The 20181-nt window shown below is 35.8% G+C and overlaps 3 protein-coding genes and 1 pseudogene across 3 annotated transcripts; 1 reads left to right on the top strand and 3 right to left on the bottom strand.

The window, feature by feature from the left end:
• Positions 1–1748: 1748 nt before the first annotated feature.
• On the bottom strand, positions 1749–3297 carry LOC106325292 (probable xyloglucan endotransglucosylase/hydrolase protein 25). Its single transcript, XM_013763332.1, has 3 exons — positions 2908–3297; positions 2397–2590; positions 1749–2281 (listed from the first exon to the last, which is right to left on the bottom strand). The coding sequence occupies exons 1-3, from the start codon at positions 3226–3228 to the stop codon at positions 1900–1902; spliced, it is 897 nt and encodes a 298-aa protein (XP_013618786.1). The 5' UTR covers positions 3229–3297; the 3' UTR covers positions 1749–1899.
• Positions 3298–7648: 4351 nt separating this feature from the next.
• Positions 7649–8743, bottom strand: LOC106321330 (xyloglucan endotransglucosylase/hydrolase protein 22). Its single transcript, XM_013759623.1, has 2 exons — positions 8422–8743; positions 7649–8341 (listed from the first exon to the last, which is right to left on the bottom strand). Exons 1-2 carry the CDS (start codon positions 8680–8682, stop codon positions 7751–7753), a joined length of 852 nt encoding a protein of 283 aa, XP_013615077.1. The 5' UTR covers positions 8683–8743; the 3' UTR covers positions 7649–7750.
• Positions 8744–16939: 8196 nt separating this feature from the next.
• Positions 16940–18264, top strand: LOC106325317 (xyloglucan endotransglucosylase/hydrolase protein 22-like). Its single transcript, XM_013763357.1, has 3 exons — positions 16940–17466; positions 17560–17753; positions 17838–18264. The coding sequence occupies exons 1-3, from the start codon at positions 17203–17205 to the stop codon at positions 18229–18231; spliced, it is 852 nt and encodes a 283-aa protein (XP_013618811.1). The 5' UTR covers positions 16940–17202; the 3' UTR covers positions 18232–18264.
• A 26-nt stretch (positions 18265–18290) lies between these two features.
• The window catches only part of LOC106323370, a 10271-nt pseudogene continuing 8380 nt past the window's right edge, over positions 18291–20181 (bottom strand).

Here is a 20181-nt window from a genome sequence, read left to right as displayed (position 1 = left end):
TTTTTTTTTTTTTTTTTTTTTTTTTGTAACTGAGTTTTAAGTAATTGTTTTCTGATGGTTTTGGTATGATCGCAGATTTGTGTTTAAATAGGGAGAGAGATTTTAGAAAACGAGTGCATTAGAGGTTCGTGGAGTCCCATTATCGACGTGATAGTCTTGCACTAACAATTTTTAGTTAGTATTATATATATGATTTATGTCATTAGCTCATGATATATTAATCGTTCAACTTACAAATAAAAATATACATGTAGTTGTTTTTTCTCTCCTTCAAAGGTTATCATGCAGCTGGCTCAAATTTGTAAGTTCAGTTCATATAACAAATTTTAAATAAAAAAACGTTTTAAAATCGATTTGTACAATTAATTAAGCAATAACTCGAAATATTTGTTTTGATTTTGGGTTTTAATTGGACCGACAGGTTTTTGAAATTGAGAAAGAACATGTCAGACACGTATGTAAGAATTGTCACGCATCATTATTTAAGGCACCTACCTGCGTGAAGTATTCATGGAGTCTCTCCCATGCTTCATAATAATTACACAAATTCAGAATATTCATTTTCAGGTTGATAAATCTAGGTCAATCATAGTCAAAACTTCAAAATACTCGATAGTTTATTATGGAATGAATAAACCAGATACGGGTCAGAGTTACCATTCATGCATCTATTTAGTTTCAAATTAAGGTCAAAACATATCTTAAAAGCATCTTTTTTGTTCTTCTTGCCTCCCTCCAGACACATCTTACAGGAATCTCACTGTTCTTCTCGGCTTCCTCTGCCCGATTCTTCATTAAAAATAAAGCGTGTGCAATAGGAAAACAAACCAAACTGATAAATGAACACAACTTGGTGAAGTTACATGAAAAAACAAAGATGTAAAAAATAAAGCATGTGCAATACGAAAAGGTAGTGACTGAGACGAGAAGAGATAGGGTCTCACTGGCGTATTTGCTTGTAAAACAAGATATCGACTGGTGGGTTAGATTAGCTAGCCTCTTCTCCAAGGAAATGGTATACAGTCGCTGGATCTCTCTTACTTGGCATAGTAGTAATTATTTCTAGAAATTATCATATATAGTATTAATTGGTTTTGTCTTTTTTTAAAGAAAATTAGTTTGATTTTGATTTCAAGAATTTATTTCTAAATAATAAATCGTGTTTAGTTACCAAAAAAAAAGAATTTATTTCTAAATGGTCATATATCTTTATTAGTTTTATTTTGCTCTAATACAGCTGTCAGCTATTGTTCATACAATGTATATTCGTTTAGGTGTTTAATTATCTTGTTGAGAAAAGACAAAAATAAATTATCTTTAGCCAAAAATATGACATATACTATTATATATAAAAGCATATCCTCCTTCCGTTTTTTAATACTAAGTCATTTCAGAATTGTACACATAGATTAACAAAATCATTAACTTTTTATATTTTCTAAACAAAAACATCATTAATTATTTACCTAACCACAAATCAACCAATAATAAAATAGAAAATATATTATCATTGGTCATTTAATTAATTTTAAACAGAAAACCGAAAACCTCTTATAATTTGGAATACAAAAAATTCTCTAAAATAACTTATATTGGAATATTTTATTTATGCAAATGAAACAACAAAACACAAAACTGATCATTCACGCTCAACAAAAGCATGTAGCATAGTGCTTTTGATAATGCTGTCGCTGTGCTATAAAACCGATATGATGCATATATTATTTTATCATAATTCATACCCATTTTATTATGAGTATGTACATAGAAACAGGGGAGTTTGTTTGACATATACCCCAAATACACACCAACATTACATACATAATTTTAACGAACCTATATACTTACTGGCTTTGGAGTTTCGGACCAAAGCTTAATTAACTACACAAGTTCCCGAAGCTAGTGAATATTACACTCCTTCGGAACTCCTTGAGGAAACCTCTTGGTATCCGTACAATAGTTATAAACCATGAACTTACTCTGCACCGCTCTCATCTTATCTTCCGCCGTTAGATCAAGCTTCTGAGTGAACCATCTTGGCGAACTGGCTGGACAAGATGATTTTCCAGCGAAAGAAACACATGCGTCCGCTCTAAAGTTCCTATAAGAAGCGGTGAATGGCGCGTTGGACCAGTCTGTCTTAACAAGACCTCCCCTTGTAGCCCACTGGTCCGCGTTCCATAGACTCGAGTAGAGCCTCATTGGCTGCAGTTTCGGATACTGAATCCCCCTATGTTCCAGGTTCTTGAATTGTCTTATCGCAATTCCATCAACCAAGAAACTGCATCAAAATATATGAACTCAAACGTCAACTTTTATACATATAAAGATTAGGCGATAAGGCTTAGAATTTTCTAGTTCGAACAAAAGAGCTTTAATTAATTTGCTATACATACACGATGTGGTGAGGGTTCCATAGAACAGAGTAAGTGTGGAAATCAGCCGTTGGATCGAACCAGAGATTGAACTGTTGTTCTCTATCACCTTTTCCTTGAGTATACACATTCGTATGCATCACATATGGATCACCAGTTAGATTACCAAGAAACTCAAAATCAATCTCGTCCCACGTATCACCTTTCGACTTCAGCTGCATGAAAAAACAACCACCATGTGACATGGTAACCGCTAAAATTTGCATGTCAAAAGGAATAAAAGACCTAATGATCAAGTACATAAAACATTGCCGAATTTTGAAGACCAGACATTTAGTAAAAAAATAATAAAACAATAGTTTTTAAACAATTTGAAAACCTTTATCTACGTATATTATATGGGTGTAAGGCCAATGTTTTATCTTTTATTTGGATGTGCCTAGAACCGGCTCTGATAAAGAACATCAACCACCATGTGACATGGTAACATCGTATAAATATATGATTAATTATGATATTATGTAACACTAACGTAGTAGGCAGTGACGGTTCCTGCAGAGTTTCCAGGAACGAGCTTGAGTTGCATATCGATTTTTCCGAACAAATACTCTTTCTTGGATTGAAATCCAGAGCCAGAGGCTCTATCGAGAGAAAGAGTGAGAAGCTCTCCGTTGTTGAGGACTTTCCCACGACCATCACCCCAAGTGATATCGAATTCTGAGTCGAAAGTTCCGGCGAGAACCGGAGAGAAGAAGGTCGTGTTCGTAGCGGTGAGTGTGAGTAATATAGATAAGATCAAAGTGGACCGGTCCATACTTGTGTGTCGGTAAGATTGAGAATTGAATTCATTCATTGGGACCGTGTGTGTTGGGAGGGTTTTATACAAGGGAGGCTCGTTTTAGTACACTTGTAGTTTAGTTCGCCGCTTGTGACTCTTGTGTTGTTTAATATGTGAACAGCTGGTTGTTGTGAAGCAAACAGGTGCTTACTTGTGCCTCATGCTACGTGTGCTCATTTCTTTATTTCGGTTAAAGTCGGTCTGGCCTGGTTCAGTTTAACCCCAGTTCGATTTTTTATTTTGACTACATTCATAATAGTTTCTTTGGACTTAAATGATTGATGTGTTTAAATTTTGTTTTAGCATTTAAAAGATTGATATCATAAAGTTTAGTTAATGCACTAAACTTTTTTTTTTGAAAAAAAGTTTTCATATTTAAAGATAAAGAGTTACAAGATAAGACCAAAAGTCTTATAGTTGGGTAAAGTCTGCATGAAAATTGGATCCCAACCTATGGTATAACAAAGGAAGAGAGTAGAAGAAGCGACAGTACAATGAAAGACAATTTTTAGAGATGAGAACCACGACCGCGGCGGCCTCGTTTTCTCCTCCCTCGAACTGTTTTCCATTCCATGTCTTGGTACTTGATTGGAAGTTTAGTCTCCCTCGCACCTCTGGTCAAGCTGAGCGAGCAAGATGCACCAGTCTCAGCTTCATTCCCATCACCTAACAATGCGTAACGAGAAGGACTCTCAAAAGCACAAAAGAAAGGTGTTGTTGTTAAAGGATCAACAGCAAAAGTTCGTAGGACCTCAGTGTTGATAATGGTTGATGGAGAAGACTCCATAGTCGGTGTTGTAATGAGAGTAGATGGTGAATCTACTAATGTGGATAAAGTTTTGCAAGAGTTTAGGGAAACAAAGTTGGTCTTCTGTTCAGTGAGAGAAGTAAAGGTTGAAATTGCAAGCTTTGAGTTGCATGTATCACCGTGGTCAAGTACATCATCAGAAGCGGTTGAAGCATGAGGTTGATCAACCGTAAAAAAAGGTGGCAAAGCTGGGGAGATGTTAAGTTTGGACTGGAGATCTTCTATCTCTGTAGTATGTATCTCAGAAACAGGGGCATCACATTCTGAATCTGCAGAGAGGAGGTTTGCATTGGCTTGTAGATTCTCTTTAGTGGTAGTCGGTGGTGATGATGTAGCGTTATTAGTTTCTTGAAGGACCTTATCAATATCCACTACTGGGATCTCAGAAGGTGTCTTTTTTGAATCTAATGAGGCGGTCGCAGCCTGAGCGGTCGAAGAAGGTAAGAGACACCTCTTTTCCTTGTGTTCTAGATTACCACATCTCTCACATATAGAAGGGATCCATGTGTACTCAACAGCAACAAGGAAAATGTGACCTTGTTTATCATCCAATGCAATAAGCTTCGGGAAGTCTTTGTCTAGCTCCATCTCAACTAAAACCTTTGCTTCACCCATACTGGTGGGATCTAGTCGAGGTTTATGCGTAAGGATAGGCTCTCCTAGTCCCGATGCAACATGACTTATTCCTAATCTTGAGTAGCAACAGTCCGGGATATTCTTCAGATTGGCCCAGACCGGAAGAGTGGAGACTTCAGGGATTTTGAAAGAGCCCTCTGGAGTCCATAGCAGGACAAAAAGTAAGCAATCATCAATATGCCATACTCCTCGCTGAATTACCCAATGACGAGTAGGTTGGTGCGGTATATGAAACATGTAAGAGGAGTCCCCCAGCTTCTTACAACTGATTTTGCAGCTTCTACCCCAAATTTTATTGTCTACAGCATGTATCAAACCACCCGGTGGTAAAGAACACTTATGGAACTTCCCAATGATATACTCATCTTTATTTTCAGGACCTAGCCTAAGCACCTTCGAAGGAATAGATACCTCAGGTGTTCCATCAAGCCGGTAAGTTGGAGTGGCTGCGCGATAGAGATTCCGTGACTGAGGACTTAATCTCGCAGCCCACGGAAAGCGGAGACTCCCATCTGCTTTTAGTTCCGGTGGTGGAAGCTTCTCAACCGGAGGTTGGAGATTACAGGTAGGGTACTTACTTTTTGGTTGCTTGTTTAAGATCTCATCATTAAGAGTCGGCCAGATAGAAGCTAACTGATTCCCAACAATCGCAGGATCATAGTGTTTAGGAGTACATGGTTCAGAAGGAGTAGCCGGTGGTTTGAATAAGAGTGATTTTGCCCAAGAACCCAAAGAAGGGACAAATTTCTATGAAGCTTGAGGATCATTATCTGATGAGATTATTGGCAATTCATTAACCTCAGAAGTTGATATCTGCATCTGGTTTAGTGGAGGAAGAATCGTAATGTCAGACGACAAACCGTTTGTGACCACAAGACTTGATGAGTTCTGAAGCACGTTCGGGTCAGACGACAAGACACTGCTGATAGAAGATACATTAAGAACACTGCCGGCTTGAGTAAGAGAGTCAAGGGTCTTTTGTTGAAGAATATCTCCTTCTAAACTCAAAGGAGCGTCAACGGTTTCAAGTAAGTGGACATTGGTTCCAGAAGCAATAGGAAGGGCGGTGGTTGGATGAGGGTAAGTGGTGGTTGTTTCAGTTGCAGGGTGAGTGGTGGCGGAAGCAGAAAAAACAGGAAGTTCCGTGGTTGGAGAGACAGGAGGAGTCGAGATGGTTACATCAGCAGGAGGAGCGGTTGTTGTTACAAGTGAAGCTTCTGAATCATTCTCCAGCGAAGGTTTTGATGCAGGGGAGATGCGATTTGGACATGACGACCATCGTCCAAGATATGGCCAACGAGGGTCAGGAGTAGGAATATTCTGAAGTTCAGAACCATCACATGTGACGACATCGGAGGTCTTGGACAGGGCTTCATTGCTCTGCATATCTTCTTTACAAGGCTCCATCGGAGTGGAGAGCTCTAGCAGAGAAACCGTAGGAGAAGGGAGGTCCGTCATGAGATTGAGACGGAACAGGCGGCGACTCCAGTATAATTAGGTCGCCGAGATTTGTCGAATCGTCGATTTATAAATATATATTAGTGGCTAAAATTAATCTAAAATGTGACTTATGAAAAATGTTTTTGCCTTTTCTTAATTGTGAAATATGTAATACATCAATATTTTAAATACAATACGGAGGGAGTTATAATCTATTCTATTAAAAGAGAATCACTCTGAAAAAATCTACTTATACAAGGTTGTTAGACCCTTTCACTAGACTATTAATATTTTGGTCTTATCTTTAATTTATACTAACAATATATTACCATATATTTCTTTAACAATGATTTAATCAATTTAATAGATGATATAACTAGATTTTCTAAATTTTCTAAGATTTGCCTTAAATAAAATATTTTAAATTTTTGTGACATGAATCAAAGCCATCTGTGATACTTATATATTTGCCGATCATATCTACAATATAGCCTAAAAGATAATTAGCTATACATTAATTAATAATAAATAATACTCATTTCTTTCATGTAAACAAAACATTGTGAGATTCACGAGTGGAATATCATTATTTAAACACATGAAATATAGACTATGCAATCATAAAATATTTACTTACGGTTTTAACAATTTATGGTTCACGATTTCACATAGTTTTGACTGGTAAAGCTAAAAATACACATATCAAACACATATCAGACCTATTGAATACACAAGTTTAACAATATTGATTTTTATATTTGTATATAATCCATGGAGTTTATATTAAAATGATTTACAGTTATATATTTGTCAACCTTAGAGCAGTGTCCCTAAATGTGTATATATGTAGAAAGATAATCCTAAACTCTAAATCCTGAGTGTATAAAATATATGGTCAGTGAAATTTTGTCTACCTTAATATATTTACAAAATCGTTCAACTAATTCCCTTTAATAAAATGGTTCAAACAATATAGGTTCGTTAATACTTCACATCCACGCAAGGTGCAAAACCGCTATAACAATCACAATGTTTTCATCTGTTCAATAGTATATATATTCTTAATACTGGAAAAATGTGAATCACTCAAAAACGTGAATAAAAATGTGAATTAGTAATACTGAAAAAAACTGAATCACTCAAATATTCTTATAAGAAATATTTAAATTTATCTGAATTATCTGATATTTCATCCAAAAATAAAAATATGACTTTTACCTGAATTATTTAAGATTATGCTTAAAGCGAGAACCAAACCAGAATCGAATTGAACTCAAGATTTTAACAGGTTTTAAAATTGGTATCTAAAACAAACTAAAACCCAAAACAACTAAACTGAAACCAAACTCAAACTTATAAATAACTAAACAGTTCATATATTTCTTGAATAAAAAAAATCAAAAATCAATTGAATCGAAACCGAACTAAAACCTTAAAAAGAACTGAATCGAAATCGAACGCGTAGCTTTAAACATATTAGTGAACTAACAAACAATAAGTTTATCAATAAAAAAAATTCTGCGCGCGGATCAAAATCTAGTTCTTATTAAGTACGCTGCAAACAAATCAATAAATTCATGTGATCTACAATATAAATGAATATAATTTTATAACAATAAAGAAAACGTATCATTTGGTTCCACTCTCAACTCTCTACGCAGCTAAGCACTCCTTTGGAATACCTTCAGGAAATCTCTTCGCATCCGTACAATAATTATAGATCATGTAGTTCCTCTGCACCCATCTCATCCTTTCTTGAGCAGTTGAGTCAAGCTCCTGGGACAACCACGAGCCAGTGGTTCCTTGTTTCGAGACATCAGGACAGGACGACTTGCCGTTCGACCAAACACAAGCTTCTTGATTGAAGCCACGGTACGAGGCTGTGAAAGGAGCTTTAGACCAATCGGTTTTGACCAAACCACCTCTCGTGGCCCAATCATCAGCGTTCCAAAGACTAGAGTACATTCTCATTGGTCGGTTCTTGGGGAACAGAGTGCCAATAGATTCCATGTTCTTGAATTCTCTAATGGGAGTTCCATCGACAGTGAAAATGATTCGTTGTGGGTTCCATAGAATGGTGTAAGTGTGGAAATCAGCTGTTGGGTCGAACCAGAGTTTGAACTGCTGTTCTTTGTCTCCTTTGCCTTGTGTGTAGACATTTGTGTGAAGTGTGTAAGGATCTCCACTTAGATTCCCAAGAAACTCGAAATCAATCTCGTCCCATGTTGTTCCAGGTGATTTCAACTGCAATAAAAACTAATATTAGAAACAAGAACTTTAAAATGTAACAAAATAACGTGAAGATTGTTTGTTATGTAGCTTACGTAGAGTGTTGTGACTGTTCCGGCTGAGTTTCCAGGGACGAGTTTCATCTGCATGTCGATTTTACCGAACAAGTACTCATTCTTGGATTGGAATCCAGAGCCAGAGGATTTGTCTAGAGACAAAGTGAGAAGCTCTCCATTGTTTGTGATCTGTCCACGTCCATCTCCCCATGTGATCTCTACGTCTTTTTGGAAGTTAGCTGAAACAGAGGAGATGACGGTAAGAGAAAGAAACAGAGGAAGTAAGTAATTGTTTGTCATTTTTAGAGATTTATGGGTTTCTTTTTTCTTCTTGTGGGTTTTTGGTTTGTGATTTGTTAGGGTTTATGGCTGAATGTATATATAGTAGTAGTAGTAGAGGTTTGAGAGGCGGTTCCAAAGAAGGTTCGTATGGTGAAAGAAGAAGCCGTGTTTGATGCAACAGCTGGTGATTGGGCCACCTTGTAGTAAAAGCTGTCTTCAATTGGCTTTGGAGTTCACGCGTTTTGTTTTAGTAATGTTTTTTTAATGTACTTTTTATAAAACTGAATATAATTACTTTTTCAAATTAAATTGGATTTTGGGAGTTTTGCTTTCAAAAAGTTGGAGTTGGTACTTTACCACCGGCTTGAACCGACTTTGGAAGAGAAGGAGTTTTCATTTCTCGAATAGAACCAATAAATTCTGTTAGAAACTTAGAACAAAAGAAATAATGAATTATTTGTTTTAAAATGTTCATTAGTATCTTTAACAAAAAGATTTTGGCCCTGTTCGTTTGCTCACCCAGGTGATCCATCTGGGTAAAGATGCAAATCGATGTTCGTTTTGTGCATTATAATGCTACATCCATATGGATCACCCAGCTGAATTTTCAGTCCAAAATGATTAATGACAAAAATGACTTTTTAAAATCAAAATATTATTTTCAAACCGTAAATTCTATTTTCTTGCATATACATTTTTCTGCTATAGCCAAAAAATATATTTTCTCGCAAAAACTGAAAAACACACATTCCCGCTAAAACCGCAAGATGCGTTTTTCCGCAAAAAAAACGTAAAACGCACATTTCCATAAAAACACATTTCTCGGTCAAACCAGTAAAATCGCATTTTTCGACCAAAACCGAAAAACACATTTTCCCGCCAAACCCCAAAAAAACTCATTTTCCTGCCAAAACTCCAAAAAGCATTTTCCGGCCAAACCGCAAAAAACATTTTCTCGCCAAAACCAGAAAACTGCAATTTTCCCGCCAAAACCAGAAAAACACAATTTTCCCACCAAAACCGGAAACGCAATTTTCCCGCCAAAACCGGAAAACAGAATTTTCCCACCAGAACCGGAAAACAGAATTTTTCCGCCAAAACCGGAAAACGCAATTTTCCCGCCAAAACCGGAAAACACAATTTTTCCGCCAAAACCGGAAAACAGATTTTTCCCGTCAAAACCGGAAAACAGAATTTTCCCGCCAAAACCGAAAAAATGCATTTTTCCGCCAAAACCAGAAAAACACAATTTTCCCTCCAAAACCAGAAAACACAATTTTCCCGCCAAAACCGGAAAAACGCATTTTCTTGCCAAAACCAGAAAAACACAATTTTCCCTCCAAAACCGAAAAAACGCATTTTCCCGTCAAAACCGGAAAACACAATTTTCCCACCAAAATCGCGAAAAAGCTATTCCCGCCAAAATCACGAAAAAAAACTTTCCCATCTAAATCGTGAAAGAAAAACTTTTCTCGTCGAAAACACTTTTCCTGCCAAAACCGCAAAAATACACTTTTCCCGTCCAAACCGCAAAAATGTATTTTTCTGCCTAACCCATAAAAACGTATTTTCCGCCGAAACCAGGAAAATACATTTTTCGCCAAAAACACATTTTCCCTCAAAAACCGCAAAATATTTTCCGCCAAAACAGTAAAAATGTTATTTTTCTGCCGAAACGTAAAAAATTATATTTTAGTCATTTTATTAACATGTCCATCTGGATGCAGATGAAAGTTATAAAATGAAAAGCAAAGAACATAGTTGCATTTAGATGATTCATCTGGATACATGGACGAAATGAAGAAACGAACAACACCCAGAAGGAGCGTCTAGATAAGACATCTAGATGGACCATCTGGATGCATCTTTCAGATGTACAAACGAACAGGGCCTTTAAGTATATATAATAACTTAATAAGTTAAGTTCATGAGTTTTATCTTTTTGATTAGTGATTATATGTATTGATTTAACGGTTTTACAGGTTTACTAGATAGACAGACGTCTATTAAACTATTCGCGGGCCCCACTAACACGTGGCGGCCCGCGATTGGTTTGATTTTAATTTTTTTTTAAATCAGAAAAAAATATAAATATAAATAAGAAACGTATATGCGATAAAGATGCTTTTATAGTTCATGATATCGTCTCTTAGTGGTAGAAGTTAATTAGACTTCTTATTATACAATTTTCAGTTAATATTTTGGGAAATTTGTCAAATATGACTCACAACTTGATTTTAAATACAAACCTATATCCAAACTTGAATCAAATGCAAAACTAACCTAAGAACCTTGTGAAAATACAGCCAGCCTCTTGTGACCAAACAAAAAAACAGAAGTCATTTTTACGAATATAGCCCCAGTAAGTCGTCTGAGTCGTTTGAGATCCTAGAAGTCTTCTAGACGACTTTCAAGTAAGTCTTCTGGTGTAGCTGATCTTAAAAATAATTTTTAAATTTTAAAAAAAAAATTTTGATAAGCGAAAAATTAAAATCAAGTAATTATAAAAAGGTTTAAGTGATATAAATTAAAATATAACAAAACTGAATTATTTTCAACATAGATGAGTGTAGGTAGTGAATTATGGTATTCTTTGGTCTAGGGTTTGGCAACATATGTTGTAGTATTGTATGTATTCTTAGGGTTAGATTTTGGAAAACTTGAATGTTTTTTTTTTAAATTTAATTTTTACCTCTAAGTGTTTATTTTTGTGTATAGTAAACACTTTTGAAGTTTAATTTGATTTTATGAAGTGTTTAGTTAGTTAATTAAGTTTAGAGGTTATGTTTAGGGTCTAGACGGTGAATAATTTTAACTGGACGATTTACATGTAAGTCGTCCAAATATTCCCGCCTAAAATTTTTTAAAAAATTATTTTCCCGCTTAAATAATTTAAACTAGACGTAGTCTGAGAAGTCTTCTATTTTAGTTTCCCGCTAAAAATATTTTAATTTCCCGCTAAAAATATTAAAGTCTTCTGGGCGACTTACAAGTAAGACGTCTGAATCAAAAATATTTAATCCTAATTGGATTTTTTGTCTCCCTATATAAAGAAAAATTTACACATTCTCTCACCTCCTCTCAAATGGCTGTCTCTACTCTCTTTGAACTTATAAACACTAAGCTTTATATCAATTTATTGTTTTTTGTCTCATGTCTTTCTCACTAATTTATCTTGTTTTTGCAGGTTTTTCATCATATGATTCTCATCTACCACTCATCTAAAGGTAGATCTATCAATTTTAGATATGTGTTTTTGTGTGTTCTATAATGGTAGATTTATCTAATCTTCCACTCATTTTTTCTGTTTTTAAGCCATTTGAACGTTTTTGGATATGCAGGTTTTTCAGATATGGATTTGGATATGCAGGTTTTTTAGATCTTGAAGACTTCTGGGACGACTTACTTGTTAGTCGTCTTAAATATAATGCGCTGGACGACTTCCTGGAAGTCTTCCAGGAAGTCGTCTGGACTTCTTGGAAGTCTTCTGATGAAGTCTCCCTTTCATAACAGATCTGAGCATTTTGGTAAGTTTTTATGTCTGATTTTTCTTCATTTGGTAGCTTCCTGTTGTATAAAGGTCTTACTTTTTTCCCAAACTAAAACTCTCCAAACCCACTCTAACCTCTTTGACTTGAAAACACCAAACTTTATATGAAATTTTCAGTTTTGTATCATGTCTTTCTCACTAATCTATCTTTTTTTCTAGGTTTTTAATCAGATGGTTCTCATCTTCCACTCATTTAAAGGTACATCTATTAATTTTAGATATGTATTTTTGTGTGTTCTATAAAGGTAGATTTATCTAATCTTCCACTCATTTTCTCTGTTTTTAAGCCATTTGAACGTTTTTTTATATGCAGATTTTTCAGATTTGGATTTGATATGTAGGCTTTTTAGATCTGGAAGACTTCTGGGACAACTTACCTGTTAGTCTTCTTCCATATTAAGTGGAGTCCATGCTTGTCTTTGTTGATGAATGATCTATAATAGTTTTGTTTGTGGTATGTTTTGTGATTTGCATGTCTACTCTTTTAGTTGTGAGTATGTATAGAAATAAATAATGCAGTTAAAAATTATAGTGTAAATGAATAAAAGTGAAGCAAGAGACAATACATAGCAACAGACAAATACAGAGCGATAGTAAATCTTTTTTTTTTCTGGTAACAGAAAATTACATTGTTTAGCAAAAACAGAAGAATAAAACAAAAAGTTACACTATCAAAGTATTAGTGAGAAAATTAAATGTAAATGTAATGATCAATCGTGAGGAACAATGATTATCATTCGGTTTAGAATCTGCCAAAACTTTACAAATATGAACATGCTACACACACACACACTTATACACACACACATATATATATACTTGATTTATGTAGATCTATCACTTGTAACATGAATATGAGGAAGGTCTGGAGCCATCTGTTGTAATGAGTAAGTTAACTCCACAAACTCTGTGTTCATGTCCAGGTTATAATCTTCTTGAGTCATTGCAACAAGATCATCATGTGTCGAACCTTCACTCAAAAAAACATTCTCGCTCCTTTGAAATGATCAACCACAAAATTCCAACAACCATATTTTAACAATCATTCTCCATACACTGCATGTAACTGACGCATCATCTGAAAAAGTAAAAATAAAACACATTAGCAAACATAGAACAAAGAAAACAAAAGTTTATTAAAGATCGACGCAGACGACTTCAATCTAAGTCTTCCAGACGACTAAAATATAAGTCGTCTGGTCAACGCAGAGGTTATTTTTGCAACTGACTTTGAAATCTGTTATCTGAGACGACTGAAAAATAAGTCGTCTACTTTTGTTTGGTTAAAAAAAAACTCCAAAAAAGCTAGACGACTTACATTTCAGTCGTCATAGGTTAGTTTTGCATTTGACTGGATAATTTCAGAAGTTTGACTTCCCCAGACGACTTACGTTTCAGTCGTCTGGCGAAAATTAAAATAGTAATATTTTTTTTAAAGTAGACGACTTACAGTTAAGTCGTCATAGGTTAGTTTTGCAATTGAAAAATAAAACTTCAATATTTAATTATATATAGACGACTTACAATTCAGTCGTCCGTTTGACGACTTACATGTAAATCGTCCAGGATTTACGAGGTTTGACCAGAATCTCGCAATAAAATCCTGGACGACTGAATTGTAAGTCGTCTATATATAATTAAATATTGAAGTTTTATTTTTCAATTGCAAAACTAACCTATGACGACTGAAATGTAAGTCGTCTAGGTTCTTTGGAGATTTTTTTGTAACCAAATAAAAGCAGACGACTTATATTTCAGTCATCTTAGAAAACAAGTTTCAAAGTCAATTGCAAAAATAACCTCTGCATTGACCAGACGACTTCCAGGTAAGTTGTCTACAGCCAGACGACTTACCTGGGAAGTCGTCTGGACGAACAGATCTGAAAAAAACTCGATTTCATACCTTGTATTGGTGAGATAACTTTTTTAGCACACATAAGGCTTCTCCAAGCACACAGAATCTCAAACGAAGGTGACCAACCCAGAATCGTTAGCTCCTATGACTCTATGAACCATAAAAAGTGTAGAATCAAAATCTTGGGTTTTTTTAGCTGAATGTGGAGAGAAAATGAGAGAGATGTTGTGTTTAGTTCATAAGAATGGAGAAAGAAGAAGGGTAAATCGATTTTGGGAGCATTAAGATCTTCAAATTGGTTGTTCATGGTAGTTGAGGTATTGATGACAATGACAATCTTGTAATTACTTGAAGATGATGAGGATGAAAGAGTAAAAATGTCATTTTCGAAAATATATTTGGGTAACATCAAGTATTGATTTTTTTTCAAATCTTTGTGTAGATAATTGTGGGGTGAATATGGCAAAACTAATTAAAAAAAAGTTAATTTTGTGCTTGACTTTCAGTTTTAAGGTCAATTTTACAAAAAAAAACCCTAATATTTTTACATCTAAATTTTCAGTTGATTTGTTTAGTGACATGCAATAGTCTCCTGACCGAGGGCACGTAAGGCATCACAAATCGTCGATTTTTAAAAAAAATATATTTCTAGTTAATTTCGTTGCTTTTGAGTTTTATTATGTATGTAATATTTTTTCGTACAAAAATAATAAATTGTAGACAAAATTAAATTTATTTAAATGTAGGTGCGTGTTTTCACATAACACATTTATAGTGGTTAAGCAAATAGGATAAGCCTCGCGTTGTATATTTGTTTTAAATGTTTTCATTAATAAACAAAAATTAGCGTGGACGAAGAAGAGAGATGCCACGTTAAAAGGGATAAGGTAGTAGTTGGGTAACATCAAGTAATGATTTTGACTGACTTTGATATAGTAGTGGTGGAGACAGCTAAGACATTCAACTTGATGACGCCATGACGGTCGTGGTCAGGAAGTTTCTTAGCCCATGTGGCTAGATAGCATGTCTGAACTCTTGCGTAAGTCCAAAATTCTACAAATCCTTGTGTAGATAATTTACTAAAAGAAAGTTCTTTTAGATTTGATATGTAAGGGAATTTCTATACATGATCTTAGCTTATAGTTGTTTATTTGGGTTTAGAATTTTTATTTTCTGTACAAAAAACTGGAATTTATATGTATGATTTCTATGATAAGATTTAGATTACTTGTAATATCATATTTATATAGATTGCTAAAGCTTTTTTTTTTGCCTAAAATAATTTCAAAATTTCTAGGTGAGAAGATAAACATGAGATACAAAAAAGTTTCAGTCTCTCTCCTCTCTGTTCTCTCTCTTTTCATCTTTCACAGAGATGAGATCGTGACGAAGCTATCACCGGTGTTGACCGGATTCTGACTCCCACGTTGTCGGGCTCTTGTCTCTGAGAAACCACGTTTCCTTTTGCAGGTTTCGCCGGCTTTTGTCTCCAGGAGACGGTGGCTTCTCCAGCATCGATCTCGCCGGCAATCTTCCGGGTTGATCCCGATTCCGTCTAGATCTGCGTCTCCGGTCTTCTTCTGTTCACTGCCTCTTGATCGTGTCTCTGATGGTTCTTTCCCCAATTGTTTTTGGGATGTTGCATCTTCAAGCTTATTGGTATCTATAAAGATGTCCGTTTGAGTTTTCACGATAGTCAGAGGATTTCGATCGATTGTAGACGGTTGTTATATCTTCTTTGTTTCGCAGATCTGCCAGACTGTCTCCTCGATTCAAGCTTCGTGTAAGCCGTTCTGGTTGAACGGTTTCCGTTGTTTCGACTTCGCCGTCGGCGGAGAGCCGACGCGACCTTCTCTGGTTCCGGTGGAAGCAGATGGTGCGCGTTCTGATGCGTGTTCATTGATCGCTGGGCGATCGGACACATGGTGAGCAGCGTGTCTCTTCTTCTTCAACGGGTACTCCTTGTTTGGGCTTTGGCCCATAGTGTTGTATGTTGTTCCGTGGCCCATGTGTTGGGTTTTTTACTTTGGCCATTTCTTTTGGCCCTTTTGTTTGTAAATTTGTTGGGTTTTGGCCTATGTTGGACTCCATGTTCGGTATCGCGCTAGGCGTGAATCGGGCGGTTGGTCCGGGCCTAGCGAGTTGTAAGAAAATCGGAGATTAATCGGGGATTAATCGGAGATTAGTTTTGAGTATTTTTCGATTTTTTGATAGTTTATGTATAATAAAGAATGATTTACCAAGAAAGAATGTAAAGCTGAAGTGGTGTAGTGGTCTCATTGCTTCTGTAACGTTAAGGAGTTCCCGAGTTCGATATCCCTGGTGCGTTTTATTTTTATTTTTGTTTTTAACTCATTAATGGCATAAACGTAAATACTTCTTCATCTTCTTTGTTGTTTATTCCCTCCTTCTAAACCTAAATTGCAGAGCCGTTTTCTCATCTTCTCCAACACAAATCAACTTTTTTTAACGATTTCCTTTGATTTAACTACGTTTCTTTGTTCCTAGCACTGTATTATAATGGATTCGTGAAGATATTATCATTTTCGAACTTGGAAATGGCATAATATGATGTGTGTTTTTTTGGGCGAGTTTTTGGCCGAACAGAGCTGAATCGCGGCGGAGCTCCGACGCCGAGCGCTGCACCGGCGCGTAATCGGCCACTCCGGCCGCGTTTTAGAACCTGGGTTGGACTTAAACCAATTTAATAAAATTCCAGTGACAAAAAAAAAAAATAAACATGAGATACTACGGACTAAAAAGAATATTAATACTCATATATTCACGTATGAATTGGTCACAGTATTTGATTGGTTTTCAAGTAAAGACAACTTAAACCCCAAACGTTATAAACGATGGATAAAGGAGAATCGTTGGACTTCTTGATGAAACTTAAACACTCTCACAACTTTCTACATGTGTCAAATACAAGCTTTCTTCACTTCCCATCTGCTCCTCTATTTACTCACAAGCCAAAACTTGGCGATCTCTAAACACAAATTCTTCTCCTTCTATTCCTCTTTCTCATCCACATGTCAGTCACTGTCTATCATCTCTACACCTTCACTCAGTTATATCATTTTCTTACATAAAAACTAAACCCTACTCACCATTTGAGTTCCCAAAACAAGTCATGGGTTGCTCACCAATCTTGATCAGTTTGTCTATTCTGTCATGTTCTGCCTTAATCTTGGCAGGTGATTTCAGAAAAGATATTGACATTGTATGGGGAAGCGACAAAGCAAAGATACTCGAAAACGGTCAAGCCATTACATTGTCTCTTGACAAAGCTTCTGGCTCTGGTTTTGAATCCAAGGCTCAGTTCTTGTTTGGTAAGGTCTCTATGGAGCTCAAGCTTGTCACTGGAAACTCAGCTGGTACTGTCACATCTTACTATGTAAGAAAACATAAAACTCATCTTTTTTAATTTAATATATTTTTTGTATTATAACGTATTCTTTACTCATGTGCTTGTGTGTATGTTATGTAGCTTGCGTCTAAAGGAACGATGTGGGATGAGATAGACTTCGAATTTTTGGGGAATCTAAGTGGTGATCCTTATACAGTCCACACAAATGTCATCACACAAGGAAAAGGTGATAGAGAACAACAGTTTCGTCTCTGGTTCGATCCCACCGTTGATTTTCACACTTACTCCATCCTCTGGAACCCTAAGACCATAGTGTAAATATCTAATCGCTATTCATCTCTTAAGCATACAAAACAAACGAAATCTGTAGCAATATTTAAGAGTTGAACCTTTGACAGATTCTATGTGGATGGTACACCGATAAGAGAATTCAAGAAAATGAACACGAAGAACGTAGCTTATCCTGAGAAACAAGCAATGAGAGTCCATTCCAGCTTATGGAACGGAGATGACTGGGCCACGAGAGGAGGGCTCGTGAAGATTGACTGGTCCAAAGCGCCTTTCACGGCTTATTACAGGAACTTTGAGGTTCAAGACTGTGATTGGTCGGCCCCTGGCTCTAATGCATCTTGCGGTGGTGGTGGTCCAAACTCATGGCTCAATGAAGGGATCGATGAAAATAGCAGGAAGAGGCTCAAGTGGGTCCAAAGCAACTTCATCATCTATAACTATTGCAATGACGCTAAAAGATTTCGTCTAGGGTTGCCTACCGAATGTGTTGTTATGAATTAAGAGTACAAAAAATATAACAAATATGAGAAAGTATTATAAAGAAGGTTCGCATATAAATGTTAAGCAATGGGATTAGTGGGATGAAGCCAGTAAGGGTAATGGACCAGCAAGGGTTTACCACTTGGGGGATCAAAGGAACGGACCGTACCAGAAGCTAGATTGTAATATCCAAGTCCAGAGCCAATGTAATAGATGGAGTTAGGTTTGAGTCCTGAATACATGCTAGCCGAGAGACAGAAGGCTTCATTCACTCTGGCCAAGGAAGATGCATAGATCTCCAATATCACCAGTGTAACAAAACTCTTTTCTCTTCTCATCTTGCATAAACACCGTGAACCGCTTAGTAATGCGCATCATTATCCGTTCACCATCCTCTACGAATGCAAAGTGTGTACCTACGTAGAAACAAACAGCTCAATCTATACTCTACCTGGATCGATTAAAACTGTAGAGCTAGAGCTAATCCTATGTACATTGGCGAAAGTCAACTTTTAAAAGATAATTTTCATACATATAGTTCTCCAAAATTGTTTTAAAAATATTAAAAGCTTTTACTAAATAGCCTATAGCATCAAAATCTGAAGACCGGCTCTGAATTTAAAAGTAGCTAAATTGTTCAAGAGATTCGAAACACTCACTTGATGAAGAAGAGTTGACCAGAGGGAGATTCCACTAAAGACAATTTCCAATGATTTATTCTATTTTTTTCTTCTAAAATAGAGTAACTCTATAATAGAGTTGAATATTGCTCCAATGGTAATTTATTAGAGTGATAGAACAAAAAATAAAAAAATATTATATATATAAAGTAAAAAATAGTTTGAAAAAATTGTTAAATATGACTCACAACTTGATTTCAAACACAAAGGTAAACCCAAACTTGAATCAAATGCAAAAATAACCTAAAAGCCTATTGAAATTACAACCAGCTCCTTGTGAATAAACAAAAAAACCAAAAAATTTTTACGTTTCTAACCCCCGTAAGTCGTCTGGTCTAGTTCTACTTAGAAATAATTTAAAATTTTTGTAAAAAATATTTTGATAAGTGAAAAATTGAAATCATGTAATTAACATATGTTTTAAGAGATATAAATTAAGATATAACAAAATTTAATTGTTTTCAACATAGATGAGTGAAAGTAGTGAGTCATGATATTCTTTAGTTTAGGTTTTGCCAACATATGTTGTAGTATCGTATGTGTTCTTAGGGTTAGATTTTGGAATGCATAAATGTTTTTTTGAAAACTTTAAAATTTACCTAAGTGTGTTTATTTCTGTGTATAGTAAACACTATTTAAGTAAGAAAATGAAAGTTTACTAAACATTGACGCAGACTCTGATATACAGTATTCAACAGATGACTTACTAGTAAGTCGTCCAAACAGGACCGAACCTTTAATTTTACAATGTACTTTTAAACCTAACCGGATTATTTACCGGCCATATATAAGGGTTTTTTTTTATTCACTGTTTCGCGAAAATCAGAAAACCCTAACGCCGTTTCTCTCAAAGGCGATTTCGAAGGCGATTTCCGTCGATTCTCTCTAATCCATCGTTCTCACTGCCGGTTATCTCACCGCCGTTATCACCGTCGTTCTCACCATCGTTCTCACAGCCGCTTCCTCTATTTAAGATCCGAGAGGAAACCCTAGCGCGCATTCTCTCAGAGGCGTCTCGTTGAACTCCGCCGCCGGTAAGTTATATCTCTTACTGTCGAGTGATTGATTGAGGAAAAGATGAACATAAAACTGGAAGTCTTGGAAGACTTATAATTAAAATCGTCTGGAAAGTCTTCCAGCTGGAAAACTTTCCAGACGACTTAATTATAAGTCATTCAGCTGGAAAACTTGCGAGACGACTTTATTATAAGTCTTTGATTGTTTGAGATGGTTGTCGTTGATTTATTGTTTGAGATGGTTGTCTTTGATTGTTTTGCAGGCAAAAAAAATG

The sequence above is a fragment of the Brassica oleracea genome, chromosome C2, assembly GCF_000695525.1.
Source record: "Brassica oleracea var. oleracea cultivar TO1000 chromosome C2, BOL, whole genome shotgun sequence".
NCBI classification, from domain to species: domain Eukaryota; kingdom Viridiplantae; phylum Streptophyta; class Magnoliopsida; order Brassicales; family Brassicaceae; genus Brassica; species Brassica oleracea.
The sequence above is the reverse complement of the archived record's forward strand: the minus strand, read 5'-3'. Positions and strand labels throughout refer to the sequence as shown.